The sequence below is a fragment of the Perca flavescens genome, chromosome 9 (genome assembly GCF_004354835.1).
Source record: "Perca flavescens isolate YP-PL-M2 chromosome 9, PFLA_1.0, whole genome shotgun sequence".
NCBI classification, from domain to species: domain Eukaryota; kingdom Metazoa; phylum Chordata; class Actinopteri; order Perciformes; family Percidae; genus Perca; species Perca flavescens.
In genome coordinates this window covers 17,003,869-17,025,040 of record NC_041339.1, presented here as the reverse complement: position 1 = coordinate 17,025,040, position 21,172 = coordinate 17,003,869, and the positions used below count along the sequence as shown (strand labels likewise).

The 21,172-nt window shown below is 42.0% G+C and overlaps 1 protein-coding gene across 1 annotated transcript; it reads left to right on the top strand.

Annotated features, from left to right (window-relative positions):
- Positions 1–416: 416 nt before the first annotated feature.
- On the top strand, positions 417–19,467 carry LOC114561232 (ubiquitin-conjugating enzyme E2 R2). The gene is made up of 5 exons (XM_028587107.1): positions 417–881; positions 12,926–13,012; positions 13,658–13,755; positions 16,035–16,169; positions 16,326–19,467. The coding sequence occupies exons 1-5, from the start codon at positions 699–701 to the stop codon at positions 16,546–16,548; spliced, it is 726 nt and encodes a 241-aa protein (XP_028442908.1). The 5' UTR covers positions 417–698; the 3' UTR covers positions 16,549–19,467.
- The last annotated feature ends 1,705 nt before the right edge of the window (positions 19,468–21,172 follow it).

The window sequence follows — 21,172 nt, the reverse complement described above, 5'->3', positions numbered from 1 at the left end:
TTTTTTTCTTTGAACACAAATGTTGCTCAGCCGGCCCTCTTTCATGTGAGATTGCAACGCACCCGAAAGAGGAGACATGCTAGCTTTCGTTAGCATCACTGTCAAGCTAACCGGCATAAGATTCCCGTGTTCACTTTCAAAATAAAAGCCCCCCACTCGAAGCCTTAAAGTGTCAAAGCTCCCCATGGAAGCTCCCTAGTACAACCACAGTCTGATTTTGATAACAGGTTAATTTTAAATGCAGCTGATATAGCGTTGAATATAGTTGACTAAGGGATTGCAAATTATAGCTAAAATAAAAAGCCTGAAAACTACGGATTCATTCGAAACAAACTTGGCAATGCTCAGAGATTAAATATGGCTTTTATTTTGAAAGATGTAACCGGAAATGAAATAAATACTGTGTCTAACTTGAAAACAGTAGATTTAGATGGTCGTTAATAACTAGCTAGGGCTCCCCGGGATTGTTCACAACAGAGGAAGCCACACCAGCTCTGACCAAATAAAGCCCCGTCGCGATTTTTAGATCCTGTTTTGAAACCATACTAACGGAAACTAACGTTAACGCGTTCCTGTGCGAAGGGCTTCGTTCTTCTCCTGATAATAGCTAACGTTATTGTTTGTACCGAGCTAGCTTTGTCCTTTGCAGTCACAGCTGTGGTGTGTTGCTGATATATTTATACAAATCGTTGTGGAATATGGCTCAGCATGGACATCATGTAGCCAGTTCCCAAAAAGCACTAATGCTGGAGATGAAAAGTCTCCAAGATGAGCCAGTCGAAGGGTTCAAAATAACTTTGGTGGACGAGTCGGACATGTACAACTGGGAAGTAGCGATATTCGGACCCCCAAATACACACTACGAGGGTGGTTATTTTAAGGTGAGTAGCTAATGTTAGCTAGCAGTCGATCTATTGTTCTTTAGCTGGTAGATTTAGCCTACATTTAACTAATTTACTCATAGAGGACAGTCCATGGGTTAACCTTAGCCTCCAGGCAACCGTCTTCAACAACAGCAGGTAAGGTTACAGTTAATAACGTTAACTTAGCTAGCTAATTAGCAGTTGTTCCATGTTTAATTGTGATTAAACAGTCTCCCCTTCTTTGTTCAACTTTTAATCAACTAGCTACACTCAATCATGATTATTACATTTTACCGTCGCCCGCTTGTGCACTAAAACTTTTTCCCTATGGCTTGTCTTTCCTTAAAATAGTGATTCATTGAGGTCCCTTACCGTGACAGTCAGTGCATGATCACGTTTGACAGAATTACTGTTAACATGAAACTAGAGCTGCAAAGATTAATCAATTAATCGATTAGTTGTCAACTATTCAAATAATGACCAACTGTTTTGATAATTGCTTTGAGTATTTTTTTTTTTAACAAAAGAAAAGTTTAAATTCTCTGATTCCAGCTTCTTAAATGTGAATATATATGTTTTGGTTTCTTTAACGTTATTCATTTTAATACAGTAAACAGAATATATTTGAGTTGTTGACAACTCAAATATATTTATTCAAGATATTTGAGGACCTTGGTCTTTCGGAAACACAGATTTTCTGAAATTCATAGATCAAACAACTAATCGAGTAAATTATCGACAGATTAATCAACAATGAAAATAATCGTTACAGCCCTAGATGAAACAAAAGGTTGTTTCATCTAGCCTCAAGCTTTTAACGTTACCATGATTAGCCAAGCTCATCATCTAACTCACTCAATCATTTCCTTTGTGTTTTACTTTACAAATCAACAGCCCTATCTTGAATAGGCTTTTTCTTTGTACATTCAAATGAACTAAATCTATAATGTATGGTAACCTTGGTTTTGAAAATGTAGACAACCCCAATCTTGGCTTGTCTAATTTTTGGTAACTCGTCGTAAGCCATTTAATTTGTTTCCTAGCTCACTTCCTCCCTTGAGAGTGGAGATGTGTTGGTTTCACAGATATGCTTTCCTGTTTATTAGTATTTGTGTTATTGACAAAGAGGGTTGGCAGTTGACAAATCCTCTGTTAACAAGACTGAATTATCTTGTTTTAAAAAAAAAAAAAGCACTTGATTGTTTGTAAGATTTTTTTAGAGTGACAGGAATGTGAGCTCAACTTATTTTCATGGCACCATGGCAGTGACCATTAACCACTTCTCAGGTGTAGGTATCGGGAAAGAAAATTGGTATTAGAACATCGTTACTGTTCACTACTGGTTGTTTGTACTGGTTTTCCCTAAAGGTTGGAGCTACAGTACCTTATTTTAGACTCACTTTGAAGTCCCATTCGAAGGCACACACCTACATTGTAAATATAGAATAGCATTGCATTTGCTGCCATAGCAGAGAGCCCTCTGTTGATTTGTCTCAAACGTGTGTGTGTGTGTGTGTGTGTGTGTGTGTGTGTGTGTGTGTGTGTGTGTGTGTGTGTGTGTGTGTGTGTGTGTGTGTGTGTGTGTGTGTGTGTAAATCAACTTCAGATATTGCAAAACACTGAGGGGGATTGTTGCTCACCCAAGTCCTACGCAAATGTGGTTATTCATCCTATAAAGCACTTTGATTTATTACTTTGTTTGGCAAAGTCAAATAAACCCCTGTTAAATCTGCTTCAATCTTGCCCTAGATAGTTGTTTTATTGGACGTCAAATAAAACAAATAATGAGCTGTGATTAAGGTGGCATAATGATACTGTCTTTCTGAGAAAAAGACAAGAATGTAGGTCAGGGCCCTGATAGAACATTTAAATTTGTCTTTGAAGTAGTAAAAAAAACAACAACATACTCAAATTGTGCATGGTCTCTTTACAAGGGCCTTTTGTTGTGGGCTCATAATGCTAAGTCCTGTACACTTTATAATCATAACATATTATGTTCCATATGCATGAACTGTAAAGCCCACTGTGTTCAGATCATCCAGCATATTGTAACTGCTCTCTGTTTGTAAACCCATCACTTCGGTGCGTTGTTATTCCAGTCGTTGAGAAGCTTGTCCATTTTGCCTCTGGTATATTTCAAGCCTGTGTGAACACAAGCAGAGGGCCCCGGCCAGGCTACCGTAGACGGTGTTCCGTGTGTATCCGTGTGGGTGCTGTGTACAGGAATCCTTTGTCGGGCCAGGAATGCACAGCCTGGCTGTGAAATCCACCGCATGGTTGTGACTCATTGTTCTCTGCCGGGTTTCCATCCAACCAGTTTGCCATATTCAAAGGAAAAAAAGAAAAAACACCCTTTTCTGCTCCAGATTGTTCAAACAGACAAACAGTCATGACATGCTGCAGCTGCCTGTTCATCGGAAACAGGGCAGTTAATCACGTCATACCAAACCTGGCTGAGTCAGCTATTTATTTCACATGGGTGTTGCTCTCAAAGAGTCCCACCATGTTGAATACCTTATGACTGCAGGCACACAGTGGACTGCGACATATTGAAATGTCATTCAAACAACATTAGATAACTGTCCTGCATCCACAAAACAGAAGTAAGTGAGTAAGAAGTGTGTGTGTGTGTTGGGGGGGTGTGGAAGTATCCCTCCAGGCTCTGAGTGTCTGGTGATTACTGGCAGAGGGCCAGTCCGTCCCATAGCCAGCAGTGGGACATGTATGAAGCAGGTTAGCTGGGTTGCTTTCACTCCAGGGGTGAAATACATTGTTCATCTGCGGTTTAAATATGAAAAACGGAACAAAACTTTTTAATGGAAAGTTTATGATCCACCGCAACTGTTTGTTAATCGTGTTTCATAATCATGACCAAAACATAAAAACTGTGTTAGTCATTTTCTATCTCAATGTAGCTCTCTAGTATATCTGGGGTTCCTGACTGTTTGTCTCTCTCAGTTCTTTTTCCTTTCTCTTAAAAGCGCACTATAGAGAGCCGAAGTCCCGCCCTTCTACTTCCGGCCAATGGGACCTATCTTTCGAAAAAGTATGAACTAGAGTCAATGGAGAGATAATTATTTTTTGATCCCGTTTGAATTGAGCCATGGATTACAAATATGATGTTCGTCAATTTAAAACATTATTTTTCAACCAAAGAAAGTCTGAGTTTATTGTTAAACTGTTGAAGTATAAGACTGAAAATAATTAGAAAGACTACAAACTTCATGAATGACGTCTCGCTGAAGCTACGATGTCTCTGTGTATCGTACCGGGGATGTAACATTACTCTAATGAGCAGAGGATCTCGCTTGTTCTTCTGCTTATCTGCTGAAAACACTTCACTGGATAAAACACAGCAGTTACAATAACGTTACATGTGTTGTTTAACAGAGCTAAGCTAGCTAGCTAGCGAGCAAGCCGATCATCAAGCTAGGTGAAGTAGGTTGTGTGAGACGGGAGATGTAGTTCACTGAACGGTTTCACACAAAACTAAGTGGTACTATGACAAACCTACGGCTAACTGAGACTTTCTTCGGTTGAAAAATTATATTTTAAATTGACGAACATCATATTTGTAATGCATGGCTCAATTCAAATGGGATCAAAAAATAATTTGCCTCTCCCCGTTCACTACCATTCATATTTTTTCAGAGTTTGGGTCCCATGAGGTCCACCGGAAGGGGCGGGACTTTGGCTCTCTATGCGGTTTTGGCAATTTCTTTGCTTTTTTTTTTTTTTTTTGCTTTTTGCTCGCAGGTTTCTCTACAGAGCTCCACCTACAGCTTCGGAATAGATATTTGGCAACCCTGTCGTAAAAACTCGTTGGCGACTCTCCCCCCTCCCATCTTCTCCCTCTGGTCATGTGCATTTGTTTTCAAAGAAGCCGGCAAACGCACAGAGCCATTTCCACTGAGGTTTTTCTCGAGATATTACCCTTCTCTCCTGGGTCCGTAACCTTATTTTTTTTTTCCTACAATGGCCTTAGAACGCTGTCGGAGGAGAAGCAACTTGCGTTTGCCAACATCAAGCTGACCAGAAACTCTGTGGCAGATAAAGTTTCTGATCAAAGATACTTCCAAGTGCAACAGCAAGAACGCCAGGTCAGCATTGGATTTGCAGGCTTCGGTTTGTCTCCGTTCTTACCAGGTCTGATGTTTACTCGTCGTGTCTGACTCCTCGCTCGGTCAGTCTGCCGTTTCCTCTTTCTCTGTTCCTCCGACAAAGATTTCCTAGCTTTCTGCTTCTTTTTTGCCGGCTCAGCCACGACCATAGTGTGAAAAACTCCATCGTTACCTTGTTCTTCTAGCTAGGCGGTACCTGGATGGGGACGCGTAGCGGCGTGTATGTGTGCAGTGCCGTGAAGCAATTCGTCACATCCCGAGACGTGATATCACGCGATACTTCCTGACTCTGAGCCCAGCGTCTCGCCGGCCCAAAGTAGCAATTCAACCTGAAAAAAGTCATATAACCATTCCAATGACTCCGAAGCTGTTCAGTTAAGGTAAATTAAGCTAAAAAAAAACTGCATAGTTCCCCTTTAACATCTCTGTCTTCTCTTCTCGTATTTTCTTGACACTAGGGAAGTCTTACAAAATCAAGAAGTGAGACCTCTGTGTTTTTATGAAATTATACAATGATGCAGTATTCAACATGCCATCTGAGGAAATGACAGCAAGCACAGACCCGTGCTGCAATGATTTTTTTTTTTTTTCTCCTTTAAAATATTTTATTTGCTGAGGAGCCCCTTGATTTTGCAATCTCACAATTTGTGAGTGCTTGCAGTTTTGTCTGATACTTCTATCCCCTGCTGTATGTTGGAGTAACATAAAACAAAAAACCCACTGCAGTTACTGTGCTTCTGTGCTCTCCATGGAGATCAGTTTATTGAGTTAATAAAACAACAAGGATGGCCATAAAAACATGTGCAGTTTCCATCATCTCTACTTGGGAACTACAACTTTGCTTTTTCTGTGACACCAGAGTCTGTCAGTTCACATTTGGCAGGTTTGACCTCTTCCTGCGCCATTTTGTGTTGTGCACCAGAACAGCAAAAAAAAGAGAGAGAGAAAAAAAAAGGACTGTGCCTTATCTTCGTAACTATAAGGTCATGGTCACGGTGATGTTCAACAGAAACTATGCTGTGTGTGTGTGTAGTGACTGCACTGCTGTGAAAAGGCCTGGGATCTGTGAAATGGGATGGCTGGCTGTGTTTTGAAGTGCTGCTGTGTCAGCACCTGGCATCTTTTAATTGTCCTTTTTTGTTGCATGTAATTATGACGTGAATGGGATCTCTGCAACTCAAAATATACTGTGGAACAGAACCTCTTTCATATCTCAGTCATGTGGTGACCTCGAGTGGCTAACTAAACACTGACAGACCACTTCTTCACAGCAAGCATGAAAAGGAGGGGTTTTGCCCGTTGGTTTTGGCTCGTCGGTCTTTTTCAGCTCCAGACGATCAGTCGACAGACACTCAGTTCTGTTAAGCAGCTGACTGTGTGCCTTCCTTTGCTTCATCATTTGTACCAGCTCCATGTTAGCCTTGCAGTAGCAGTGGAGGGGAGGGTACCAGCAAGAGGACCCAGCCCGGCTGCAGAGGGCTTGGCCGAGCCTGGCTGAGCTGCCGGAGTCATGTTTCCCCCCCCCCCTCTGGCTGTGTCACGGAGAAATGAGAGCAGGGCAGAGGAAAGAAAAGGGAATATAGAAACTGCCAGATCAAGAGCAGACTGAGCCTTTCCTTCTAGTGGTGCCCCTTTTTGAAAGGAGAGCCTGCTGTGAATAGAGGTGAGCGTAAGGCCCCAGTAGACCGTTATAACCGTGCCCCTGAAGCCCTGACCATGTGTTCTTTTTTTCTCTTCCTGTATGCGGCCACCAGTGTGCTAATCGTACCTGTGAAACGTAGCTTTACAGGCTGTTTGATTGAAGTTAAAAAAAAGGTGTTGCGACCACCTAAGAATCAGTTTGTAACTTCAGCGTTTGACCCTTTTCCTTCTCACCGTCCTCCTCCTGAGTTAAGTTAATGAGGCAGGGGCCTGCTGGGTACGAACATGAAAATCTCGTGTGTGTGTGTGTGTATAATTTGTTCTACTCAAGGACCTTTTTTTTTTTTTTCTCGTCATTCAGTGCGAGTGTTAGGTGGGTGTGTGAGGATAAGGTCTGTAGAGAAGGCAAAGAGGTGCTCAGGGAGAACAGAATGATTTGTTCTGTTCAGGGTCTTTGCATTGACCTGGTTTACTTTGCCTTGCTGTCACTTTCCACAGGCTGGGCACGTTCACTCTCGTTCCTGTTCTCTCTTCAAGGCAGCTTTTTTAGCCCACAATCCAAGAAAGATTTTTTGCGGGAAGACGAAATTGATTTTGCATCGTTTTCTCAGGCCCTGTCCACACGTACCAAAACGATCTTGTAAATGACTCAATACGGTACTTCATATGCCAGGCCTATAGGCGGCGCTGTTTCTGCTAGAGAAATTCACAAAAAAACGGAGAAGAGCATAGTCACTTCCACTTCTCATCATAATATGACTAGCTAGATTATAATTTTCGCTTAATGCATCCGTGGACTATAATACCTTTCACCACTGCTCATTTTATAAAGGCCGCCGCAAGAAAATGTGTCTTTGTTTACTGCTAGCAGCGAGCTAACGTTAGCGCGCTAACGTTAGCGCGCTAACGTTCACTAGCTCTAACATCGGAAGTCAAACAAACATCAATTACCCATGAATGATGTCTTTTTAATAATCTATGTTTTTCTTGCAGTAGCCTTTCTACAATAAGCCATGGTAAAAGTTACTATAATCCGTTCAAGGAGTTGATAAGCAGACAGATTAGCTAGCTAGTTGATAAATGATCTACTTCCACTTTATAAACAGATAGCCATAGCAGCTAACATTAACGTTACTTCGCTGCTGGTGCGGTCAGCTACTTTAGCGATGTTTAACGTTGGCTACATAAAGTTAGCAATATATCTTGTGTAGAATCCAGAGGGAAGGGTCAGGGAGCAGAGACACAGTATTTAGATGAAGTGAGCTGGTTTGACCACGGAGATGGGACATGCCCGCTTAGCTTCACCGCAGTTGTGTGCGTCAGCGGCCGTGGGAGAGGGTGTAAAAGAGGGGTGTGGCGATGACATCATCGATACGGATAGTTTTACCATCCATACGAAGCCAAACGAGAGCTGTTTTCGGATTTTTTCACCCTGAGACCTGGTTTCAAAAAAGTGCGTTTTCAGGCAGTGCGTTTGCACGATTCGTCTGAACGGTCGGCCCAAACGATGCAAAACATGTGCGTTTGCACAAAAAAACGTTTCCGTGTGGATGGCCCCTCAGTAACGAGCCTTTCGTGAGTCCCTTTTTTTTTTTTTTTTTTTTTTTTAACATGGCTGGTGGTAAATTGGCTGCTCTTCAAATAAGCTGTTCAGGGTTACTCACCTTTTGACCGTGGATGCTGTTAATTCTGTGCTCCATCCAATTATGAAATTATGAGGCATGACATGCACGTCAGCTGTAGCATGTTTCAGCAAGTGTACTGAGGCTAGCACTTACAGTAGTGATGGGCAGAGGTCTTCTCTGAGCTGGTATATCTGAAGCAAAAAGTCCTTCCCGGTAGGGGAGACGTACTGAGATGGGAGAGAGCCAGTGTTGTACAGTAAAGGCTCATATTTGAGTAGGGTTGCAAAATTCTGTGAATTTTCAAAGTTGGAAACTTTCCATGGGAATTAACGTGAATAAACGGGAATTAATGGGAATAAACTGGATATTTTTAATATTGCTTGTTATAATACTGTTAGTCTATAACAGGGAACTTAAATGTAGTTAGGGAAAAAAAAACACATCTTGCAGCATAAGCTTGGTTAAAACAATCTGATTTAATGCGACTTCAGTTGAATGTCCTCGCTATATTCGTCAATGACATGCACGCACGCAATAATCAGCATAGGCTACTACATACATGCCAACATTTAGTTTTTAAAAAAAAATGTTTGAGGGTGGGGTAAATTCACAACCCATTGCTATTATTAACCTATGTGTGTTAATTGTATAGCCCACTAACCATAGTAAATCAAAATTGGAATGTTTCCAAAATTCCCCAGCTAAACTTTCCATGGAAAGTTTCTGGAAATTTACCGGAAAATGTCTGCTCCTTTGCAACCCTATATGTGAGTACATAATAAGGATGTGAATCGATCTAGTCAATACATGAGTTGATCCCTACTAACTCAAAAGAGAAAAGTGATATTGGCCTTCTAAGACCCAGCTGGATTGCTCTTTTTCCTCCTCCTTGTGTTTCTTGTCTTCTGTCTGCGTGGTGCTGATGAGATAGGAGACAGATGAGCCAAGCAAGCAGCCTGTCTGTGTTTAGGCCAGCTCTGTGGCCACTTGTGTTTTGTGGCATTGTGTTACAAGGGATATGGTTTTAAAGCCTCCTGGTAAGCTGCATTGTGAAATCATGCGCTTACCTTCTCAAAGGGATCAGTGCTCATGCTTATCCTTAATGCATATCGTCACCTTTTCTGATGTACTTGTAGCTTGCATTCAGACTCGCAGGATTGTGATTAGGACTGCACAATATGTCTTTTTTTTTTTTTTTTTTTTTAATCCTCATCGCGATATCAACTGGCGCAATAAACACATCAGGAAAGGATGCGGCATATCGCGAAAGACACTGAGATTTTTTGTTAGATGAAAGAAAATATCAGTAGAAAACAGCACTTTGAAATGTAACTGTCATTATTTTTTTAGTGGTGTCTATTCAATTCAATGTTCAATTTGTTCAATAGTTATTAAGTTATTTTATTCGTTTACATATATACAAATAATACAGATTAATATACACATAATCAATAATAGACCCTCAGAGGGGCTTAATCTGGGCACTGTCCAATGCATAATCCAATTAAAAGGGAAAAATAAACTAAAATACTGAAAAGAAAAGTGTTGGAAATTATTTCCTTTCATTTGTTTTAAATTCAACAAGCAAAACAATTTGTATTTTAGCAGAATATTGAAAGCAGCAGAACTAAGTACATTTTAATATGTTTATTTATCGCAAGTAATATCGTTATCGCGATATTCAACGTTATCCGTATTGCATATTTTCCTCATTGCGTGGAGCCCTAATTGTGATGAATGAAGCTATTTATCGGGAAGTGTCGATGCATAGGCCTCAAAGCAAAATGCTACAAAGTGGGATAACTTTTTTTAAATTCAAATATTTAAAGCTATAGTGCGTAGTTTCTGTCTCCACCATGAGGAATTCTAAGTAATGACAACACTGTCATTGCGTCCACCAAGCCCCTCCTCCACGCAGTTACTTGTAGCCAAGGAGGACACGGAGGATTAAAAAAAACATGGTGGACTCTTCAGAAGAGGTAACTATCTTCGCTGCAGCTTCTGCGTGCGAAAGTCGCCGGACTTCACCGTTTTCTAAACACAGCCATACTGAGAAATAGAGAGTTGTGTGGAGCTGATAGTTTTAATTAGTTTTGTATCAACTCATTTGGCAATGGCTTGAATGTAATGGAGGTCTATTATTATAAAAAAAAAAAAAGTTACGCACTAAAGCTTTAAAGGTCCCATGACATGGTGCTCTTTGGATGCTTTTATATAGGTCTCAGTGGTCCCCTAATACTTTATCTGAAATTCAGCCTTGGTGCAGAATTACAGCCACTAGAGCCAATGCCACAATTAGCTTTTCCTTAGGATGTGCCATTTCTGTGTCTGTAGCTATTGAGGAGGAGAGAGGGCGGGCGAGGTGGAGGGTGGGGGTGTGGCCTTGACCAACTGCCACTTTGCTCGTTTGAAAGCCATGATGTCTCTGTCTCATGGGTGTGCCAAATTCTCTGGGCGGGCAAAGCAGAGAAAGGGGAGGTAACCTTCCTCCTTATGACCTCATAAGGAGAAGATTCCAGATCGGCCCATCTGAGCTTTCATATTCTCAAAGGCAGAGCAGGATACCCAGGGCTCGGTTTACACCTATCGCCATTTCTAGCCACTGGGGGACCATAGACAGGCTGGGGGACCATAGACAGGCTGGGGGAACGCATATTAATGTTAAAAAACCTCCTTAAAGTGAAATGTTCATGCCATGGGACCTTTTTTAAGGGCATGTAATGAAAGCAGCAATGCTGAGTCATTGGTACCATTTCCCTGTGTGTCACCACAGAGCTGGTTGCTCTGGTTTGCTTTTCAGAATTTTTTGTTTTGTTTTTTTTTCAATGGCCGATGGATTTCTTTTTTTTTTTTTTTTTTTTTTTTTTATATATCAAAGATATCATAAGTTAAATGACAACTGAATGGATAGACAGTTATTTTCCCAAAGGAATTCAATTCAAAGAAAAAAAAAAGAAAAAAACATAACAATGCCAGAAAAATAAAGTCTGTCTGGGGCTTTCAGAAGTCAAGCTGCTGAAGAGTGTTTTATTCACATTGTTTTGTTGGAAAATCAAACCTGGGAGACAAACAAACATAAACCACTTTACCCACTGGGAGTGTTGGCACAGCGTTACGTTCAGCCGAATGCCCTCTAGTTCGCTTTTACACCATTTACATTCCATTTTGAATAGGACCACAGTCCATGTCCAACTGACTGTGGGCAGATGTGGAGGCAGGGAGGTTTCCCAAATATAAAAGATTAGATTATCTTTACCTACTTTTCAGCCAATGGACAGATATTATCTTGATACTGATATTGTTTTGGACAAACCAAGCTCTCCCTGTTGTTCCCCTGGCCCTCTTCTTCGCCCCCCCTCCTCCTGGCTGGCTGCTGTTGGTTGCACTGTTGCCAGCCTGTAATGTGTACAATGCTGGCCTGAACCCTGCACTCCGAAGGGCCGCCAATTTTCTAGCAGGGTCAGTCAGACCCAGGGATTTATTTTTTTTTTCCCCCTACAAGCAGCATTCTCTCAGGACTGTGTCAGTGTTTCCTCTCTGCTCTGGTTTTTATATGGTGAGAGCAGGTTTATTCTGCAAATCAGGATCACTCAAGACACCAAATACAACAAATGTGGCTCTTGTATGGAAAGTCAGGTCACTGATACACTTTAAAGGCAACAGACACTGAAATACAGCTCTAAATGGACCTATTCTGTGACCGTTACCAGGTCACACTTACAGCGTTTTGGTCTGAGCGTTGCTATGTTCCTGCTACAGCCGGCCTGGTTTAAATGCTACATTGCACGCAAAGAGGGATAAGACCTTAATGTTAAACACGAGTATTATATAAAGCACAACCCCTTTTTTATTCCAAGTAAAATCCCCCCTGCCTCCTCCCACCACCACTCCAACACCTCCCTGCTCCCATACAGCCGATCCCCCTGCCTCCCGCTTGTCTGCTCACTGTGGCAAGGACCAGCTGACCATGCCGAATCAGCACATGTGAGCAAGTGTGTGTATATGTATATGACTGGGGGGGGGGATCAGTAGAAGGTTTCATGCTGTGTGTGTGTGTGTGTGTGTTCAGTGCATATAATAGCAGAACATTGGTGTGAGTAGTGGATTGTCTTTGGTTGCAGTGACAGCTGGAGAGGACAAACCCCCACGATGTCTTTATACCAGTACCAGCAGCCCCCCCCTCACCCATCGTGTGTCTTTAAGCTCAACACACTCGGCAGCTGAATGCACTGCCTCCCTCCCTCCCTCCCTCCCTCCACACCGTATTACATTACACTGTCATTTCGTCGTTCCTCCATGCTCAGCCACCTTTTGTAGGGTTTGCCATGACTCTACAGCTACTATTTATAGGTTTCTTTCAATCACGTATTGATGCAGATCAGCATGATTGTGGAGATCTTCATTCAGCAGCTGCGTGCGTGCATGTTTCAGTTTCCCCTGGGTGACAGCGGCCATGAACACAGTAGTTTTTAGCAAAAGTACATGTGGATCCAATACACACTATACGTATTCTATAGTTATTGTTGCTCTTTTGACATAAGCGGTGGAAGTGGTTCTCCCAAACAGCAATAGTTCGGAGCAAAGTAGTCATGACTTGTCTGTTGGCAAAGGGAGACGTGTAGATTTAAACAGCCTGCCTTTCGCAATGCTAATATGTGTCTTCTCTCGCCCTCAGGCTCGGATCAAGTTCCCCGTCGACTACCCGTACTCTCCACCTGCTTTCCGCTTCCTCACCAAAATGTGGCATCCCAACATTTATGAGGTAATTGTGACCAGTATAAACTAGAAATCGACCGATACTGTTTTTTCAAGGCCTATACCGATACTGATTATTAGTAGTTAATCAAATCGATAACAGATATTTGGAGCCGATATGCATTTACAGCGAAAATGAAAGTCTTTAAGTCAAATGTAGGATTTTGGAATGTTACAAACTCCAACATAAACCTTTTGTTTAGATGCTTTAAGCAATTATTTAATAAATGAGAAACTTTCAACATAATGCACAGTAAAAAATAGTGTTGTGGGACATTAAGTCAGACTCAGTGGTGAGTGAAACCGAATCAGAGCTGTAGCGGAGCCAAAGTAGGGCACTTTTTAATTAATTAACTTGATCGGTTATTAGGCAAATAAAACACCCATACAGATAATCTGCAAACGGCCAAGTGTAAATGCTTGGGCAAAACATCCAGGAGCTTCTCATAGGCTCTGTTAATACACCTGTGAGCTAGTGTCATATTTGTAGGGTACATAGGAGTATAAGATGACACTAGATCCTGGTAAAACAATTTAAATGTTTATTTTAGACAAACTGTAGAAGAGTGTCCAGTCCTATTTTTATCTCATTTGTAACTGTATCTGAGTAACTATTGTCTGAACGTGTTGGTGTATTCTCTTGTGTCCCTAGAACGGTGATGTATGCATCTCTATCCTGCACCCACCAGTGGACGACCCACAGAGCGGAGAGTTGCCTTCAGAGAGGTGGAACCCCACACAGAACGTCAGGTACACCAAATAATGTTCTCAATTCTGTCCTAGTTTATTTTGTGAAGAACAACATGAACGAAAATGACAAGCAGGGTTACTGTTTGTCCAGTGGCTTACAGCAGCCTTCTTAAAGGTGCAGTAGGTAAGACTTATAAAACTAACTTTCTGTCATATTTGCTGAAACTGACCCTATGTTCGAGTAGAACTACACAAAGGAGGTAATTTAAAAGAAAAATCTGGCTCCTCTGGCACCACCTACAGCCTGTAGTTCGATTTGTAAAAATCCACAGCTGTTGTAGTGTTGTCCTCACGTTGTGGCTTTTATTGTCGCAGTAGTGTTTTAATGTTGTGGGTTTTGATGTTGTTGTGGTGGGGTTTTATTGTTGTGAAATCTTATGTTAGTGTTTTTATGCTTCAGTGTTAGGTTTCCCTTCTGACAGAGATGTTATTCTCGGTTTCCTGCTCAGGGACTACAATTAATAAAATAGCTTATAGCCAACTCTGATACTGCTAAGGAGCTGTGCCTTGTCCCTGTCAAATAAACAAATAATGGCATATTAATAAATTAGGATTGCAGACATGGATTTCCAGGAGCTTTGCACCTTAATGCCATGTCAAATAACTACCCTCCTCCTACTGTCCACATTTCCCTATCGTCTCCTCGTCCACCAATCAATACAGACTAAAGATTTCAGGTATCCTGCAAGTGTTTGTGCAGCTTGTATCCCCTTTCTTACAAATTGCTGGAAGTAAGAATTACTGGACTTTACCAGTAATTTATACTTTATATGACAGTTCAACTTGCGAAAACTTTCCATAGTTTCCTTCTTTTGGTCTATTATTGAATGCTAATATAGCTAATAGCATTAACGGTTTTAAAATATCTTCCTCCAGATCATGGCTGTTTTTAAAAATACTGATGTTAGGGTTATAACTGACAAACCTGCCAGTCGCAGTTATGTATTTCATACTTTCAAACATGAAGTATAATTAATTAGGGTTGGGTACTGAAATCTGGCGCCAATATGGCACCGGTTCCTAAACGGCCGGTATCTATCGTAAAAAAAATTACAACGCAGATTTCGGTGCCTCATTTTGGTGCCACTTAAATGCCTGCACGACTCTCTGGTGCTCCAAAACAGACGTTGGAGGCAACAGAAGCATCACTGCACATGATGTTAGTTAACACTTAGTCTTGTTTTGCCAGACCTTCCTCCACAGCTCTGCGGAAGTGGTCTGGCTAGTCCACACAACATTCCAGGATAGGAGAATAACGTGCTCTGATTTATTGGCATTTCTTTAAACCAATCGCAATCTTTTTGGGCAGCGCTAAGCGCCAGACACAATAACTGTGCCTCTGCAAAATAGCCTCGGAAAGGAACTTGTTTTGGTGGAATGTGCATGTAGGGAGGCGAGCTCTGGAATGAGAAAAAGAAATGGCTTTAGAGTGTGATGAGGATGAATATAATTTGATTGTCGGTTCTATCTCGGAGGATGTTTCCTGAATTGACCGGAGTTTATAATGCCAACACAAAGCAAGCGGAAGGTGAGGGACATCCGGCCAAAAATGAGGGACATCCAGTGAAACCTCCGGAACAATGCCGTAAATAAAACGTCGTTGATATAGACTAGTTAACACTACATTTGGCAGCAGGTAATGTCAGCCCAACGTTAGCTAGCAGCTGGCTTAAACACGGTCAAAATGCTGAAAGCTAAAAGTTTTTCTTTATTCAGCCCCTGCAGGAGGTACGGACACAAACTTTCATCGCTGGATTTAACTGTGTCCACGGTAACGGGCCCTGTGTAGCCTCTGAGCTGATGAAGTTGTACACCTACACCGGTCTCACCAGTATCTGTAGATAAGATTTGGAAATACATTGTCGTCGGTCGGCTCTATTGTTGTTGCTGAAAGACAGTCCGAAATAAACTTCAATGATCACAAAAACAAAGTCCGTCCCACATTTTGTGAGTCAAAGTAAAGTAGAAATAATGTCAGTATCTCTAATGAACGGCGGCTCTTGGAGCTAAATTCAAACGATGACGGCAGAGACAAACGGATGTTCTGATGTTGAGCGGGCCGGTTGTCTGACCCTAACCTTCATCTCTGCCCCCCTCTCGTTCTCTCTTTGTCCATGTGTCCTTTCTTTCTTTCATTCTTTTCCATCTCTGTTCTCAATGTGTCTCGTCTTACCTCCATCCTCCCTTCCCCCACCCTGGGTCCCTCTGTCTCCCCTGTCCTCCTCCTGTATTGCTTTCCTGTATTTTAATCTCGCTCCACTCTCTCACGTCTCTCTCAGGACCATCCTGCTCAGTGTGATCTCTTTGCTGAACGAGCCCAACACTTTCTCCCCGGCCAACGTGGACGCATCCGTCATGTACCGCAAGTGGAGGGACAGCAAGGGCAAGGACCGAGAATACATCGAGATCATCAGGTACCAAGAGGAGAAACAACCGCGCCCGCGCGCACACACACACCGCACCTTTCACACTTGAAATGGGAGCTCGTCAGTGTAGCAGGTACACAGAGGAGCAGCACTGAAGGCCTCATCTGTTTGTTTGTTTTTCTCTTCTGTCTTTCCTCCTCGCAGGAAGCAGGTGGTGGCTACCAAAGCTGAAGCGGAGCGGGACGGCGTCAAGGTTCCCGTCACGTTGGACGAGTACTGTGTCCGCACCCAAGTCCCGCCCACAGACGACGGCTCCAACCTCTTGTACGATGACTACTACGACGACGAGGAACTGGAGGAAGACGACGAGGACGACAACGAGGACTGTTGCTATGACGACGACGACTCAGGCACCGAGGACTCCTGACCATGCCCTTCCCGTGATGTCTCCCTCTCGTCCCTGACCAGTCCCCGGCCTCACCCCCTCGCCACACACACACTTCACACACACCCCTCCCTCTCTTGTCATGGACTGAACTTTAACTCCCTGCCCCCTCTTCCTCCTGAATCAACCCCTCATTCTCCTCACTTAGCACAGCCCCCCCCTGTCCACCTTCTGTCACATGTGCAGTCACAGTATGCACACTAAAACCTGATGCATCGAAGAGAAGAAAGCTACAGAGTTGGTTTTGTTTCTTACATGTTTCTCTTTTTTTATTTTATTTTTTATTTTTTCCATTTGTTGTCTGAGTAGAGGTTACACATGATGCACACACATTAGCACAGCTTAGGGATAGTAGTACTTCCTTGTCTGCTTCCGTTTGTCTGCACTGATAACTAATAACTGGTTGAAATTTCCTCAAAAAAAAATATCTCCAAGATCTGTTCCTTCCTCTGGCTTTGAGTGGAACAAAGTGTGTCTGATGGCCAAGTTTCTTGTAGAAAATTTGGCGGAGGAACGGTCGCGCCTTTTTTCTGACATCATCAGCAGGGTGTAATGTAACGTCACAGGTCGGATCAGAGTAAAACCATTGAAATATGAGTAAAACAAGCAGGGAGCATTTGCAAAGTAGGCTAATTTAGAGTGTGTGTGTGTGTGTGTGTGTGTGTGTGTGTGTGTGAGTGTGTGAGAAAAGTCACTTCTGTCTGTGAGCCATGTGTGTGACTTCTGGTTTAGCGGGCTGTTTGAAGCCCTGCCATGCTTCACCTCTGACCTTTCTTGAGCCCCAAGGCTTGTGCTGCACCAAACAGGCAAGTTATCCGTTTAAAAAAAAAAAAAAAAAAAAAAAAAAAAAAAAAAAAAAAACGTTCACACTCCCTTGTGCCTTCCCTCCACTCCCTGATATCACAGATCTCAATGACTTGACTGAATGAGCCTGCCTCGGTCAAAGCAGCCAGACTACAAAGGTGGCCGAGGGAGATATTCAAGCTCACAAGGTCTCAGGTGGGGATGCTGTGCAAACGGCGCCCTCCTGAAGGAACAAACGTATTCATGGCAGCACCTGTCAGATTTGTCCACGGCGTGAGAGAGAAAGGTGTAAGATCCAACAGCTGAACTGGAAGACTGGAATGTAGATCAGAATCCCACAATGGTCCTCTTGACTGCCACGAGGCCTTCAACATATAAGCACGTGCTACTAGTGGCCTGGATGCATTAAACAGCTAGCTGAGCCTGCTGCTGCTCCTAAAAATCCAATGTACTGTATTTAAAAAAACAAAACAACTATGCAGTCAGCGCTTGAACCTACTTAATATGCAGTGCTTTAAACGTGGCAGTGAAGCTGAGCCTTTTCAACAGTCTGACCTGAACTCCAGCTCGAGTTTTACAACCTGTAAGGGCTTTGGACTGACTACGTCCTTGGTTAGAGATGGACCCGTGCAGTTGTATCTGTCTTTTATGTTTGTCGGTGGTTTGTTATTCTATTTTAGAGTAGCACAAGTCTCCAGAGCGAGAGTGAGATTGTACACCAGCCTTCACCAGAGCTCGCCCTCTAGTGGCGGCTCTGTGTACTGGCTTTGTTTTGTTTTTTTCTCCCCCCACACCCCACTTTCCCCTGAAATGCTCGACTGGGCCGCAGCCATCTTGACTCACCTGAATCAATGAACCCTGTTACCTCAGATGAGATCAGGTAGCAGTGTGAGTGATTCAGAAGAATGAAAATGGCCTGATGAACATGCAGACTGACAGGGGGGGGGAGAGGAGTGTTGTTTTCAGTCTACGCTGTCAGACGGCCCACTTCGTTTCTTCTCTCCTAACTGCCTGGAGTGCTCTGTTGCACACTTAAGGACCCATCCAACAGTATTTCCGATGAAATTCCCAACATCGCTGTAACCATGTTTCCGTTGTGTGTGCCGACCGTTTATAAGATGTGCTGAGAAGTGTGGAGAAGAAGCAGGAATGGGGATAGGGTTGATCTTTGAGCATGAACAGGAGAATGTTGTTCTTCACTAGCATGCTGTTATGATGTGTTTGTGGTTTTAGATCTGCTATAAGGGTCGGGGGTTGTGTCCAAGTAGTAGAAGACCTCCAGAGACAAAGGTCTTCTACTCAATTTTATCTAAACTGTTGCATTGTGAATGGGCTGAGGGTTGTCTGTTTTTTTGTTTTTTTCCGGGGCGGGCTTCTTTTACTGTTTTGATGTAATCTTTTATTCCCAAATTTTGGTGCGAGCTGCGATGTTTTCGGTCTTCTATGTATTAAGTGCTGCGAATATTGACCTGATTGTTAAAAACCCAGGATTGTTCATGGAAGGACACGACTAAATGTACCAACTTATTATACACGAATTTCATAGCAGCAGAAAACTTCTGCAGAACCAAATTGACACAGCACACTACACAGCCTTCTATCAAGCCCAGAATGCTCAGAAATGAGTTATCAATACTCAGTAATTGACTGATTTCCATCACACAACCTATGAATGATCTCCCCTTCTGTTTTGAGAGTTTGGGGTGAATGGAATTAGATTTTTTTTTTTTTTTTTTTGTCAAACTACTGTTACTTTTATCGTCTTTCCTCCCCACTCGTCCCCCAGTTCTCTGAGCTCTGATTGGTGGCAGCATCACTGAGGGTAAAACCCAGCATATAATTACAGAAAACTACAAGAACCTCAGGAAAAAAACAACTACCAACTAACAAACAAAACAAATCCTTTTCCAGCGGAGTGAACCTGACCCCGGGGAGTCTCACTTTTTGGCTTCAAGGGACTGTTTACAATCTCTACCTTGATATGCACATGTGGATATTTGACGATCACTTGATGTTTGTTTTTTTCTTGTTTATATTTTCTTTTTTTCTTATGGTTTGTAAATCTATTTAAAATCTGAAATAAAGATCTTTATTAGATATTGACTTTTATTTTTAATTGAGGTTTGGGGTAAATGGTTGACTTGAGTTTTAAAAGTCTTATCGTCCCTTTTCTGTGTTCTTTTATAGACACTTAAAATGGCATGAATGACTGAAACTCTGAGCTAGCTCTGAGAGGTAAGACTTGTGTCCTTCCTTCTTTACTTTCACTTCATGTTTAAAAAAAAACAAAAAAAACCGTGTACCCAGTAGTTACCCTGCTGGACTCCGATGGTGGTGGTGGAGACGTTAAAGGATTTCCTGATGCTTTCCATGTTTTCATCTGTTTTACTTTTTTAAATGGACATGGTTTCTTGTCTTGTGTTACCTTCTTCACTCTAAACATGTGAAGACACGTTAAGACTTTCTGTATGTTCTGTCCATTGCGAATCATCTCTCAGAGCCTCTCTGTGTCAACGTGGTAAACCTGCTGAACATCAACATGTTGGCATTGTCACTGTGAGCATGTTTGTATTTAGTTTGTAGCAGCACTGTGCCTTAGTGTAGTATCACAGCTGCTAGCATATCTGTAGACTTGTCAGATAAAGAACGGTGCTGATCTGTGAGGCATTACATGCAACTAGACTACACCGAGCAGCAGTAAGGGTGCTGAAATATGGACAAGGAGCAATAAGTGATAAGCCTGTCTCTGTAGTCTGGAAATACTGTAGGGAGACAAGTTGGTCTTTTTATGTCATACTGACTCCTAGCTGTTTGGTATATTCATGTATCTTTACAGACCGTAAAGACGGTCTACACATTATGGTTTTTGGTAAACAAACCATTTCACTGTAATTGTCTCCATTGACAAATACTGGAATGGAATAATTAGGCGTTGGGGAACGATGCGTAAGTATGATCGTAACACAGGAGTGTAATTATCAAATACCAGAGATAAAAGTAATCTAATGTGCTCCTGAGTTGGAATGAGTCCAGTAATTAGGCTTTTGATTGATCACATTATGGAGCAGGTTATATTGCAAGAAACATCTTAACAGTTACCTAAAAGCAGCTCTAACGGTTCCAGCGTTATGCAATAAGCAAAATAATAAACTATATTATGAATAACTATAATGTATAATAAGAAAATAGAAATTGGCTAATCACAAATCCCACAGGTGAGGAAACTTCAAAATGAATCCTCATGTCTAATGCTGCAGAAGTTTTCCCACCCTTCTTACATCTTTCCTGATGTAATTAATAAGGAGATTAAATTAGATTGATGATTTCAACTCTATGGGTACTCAACCCTTCTGATTCTTTCTTTGCATTTCAAACATGAAGAATGAAAGAAATCATTTCATCAATATTTGTGCGATGCACAATGAATTGTCTCAACAGAATTTTCTCAATGTTCAGTGGATACGTCAGGTTTATTTATCAGGGACAATGCACACTAATAATGCATAAAAGCAAAATGTGCCAGAATTAGCCTGGAGGCTATTTTACCTCTGCTGTCCCTGGACTGGTGGTAGGAGGTCCCCCTAAAATGAGATAAAACGATTAAGACGATAAAGCGATAAAACCATGACTTTTTAACACCTATAGGTGAAATTATTTCTAAATAGTATTACATGTTTTCATTTGTGCACTTCTTGAGCTGCACCTGATATTCTTATTGCAGCATTTTAGTTATTGTTTCGACTCTGTTTGCACGTGAGTTGTTGGAATTTCTGCAGATGGGGAAATTGATCAGAAACAAGTC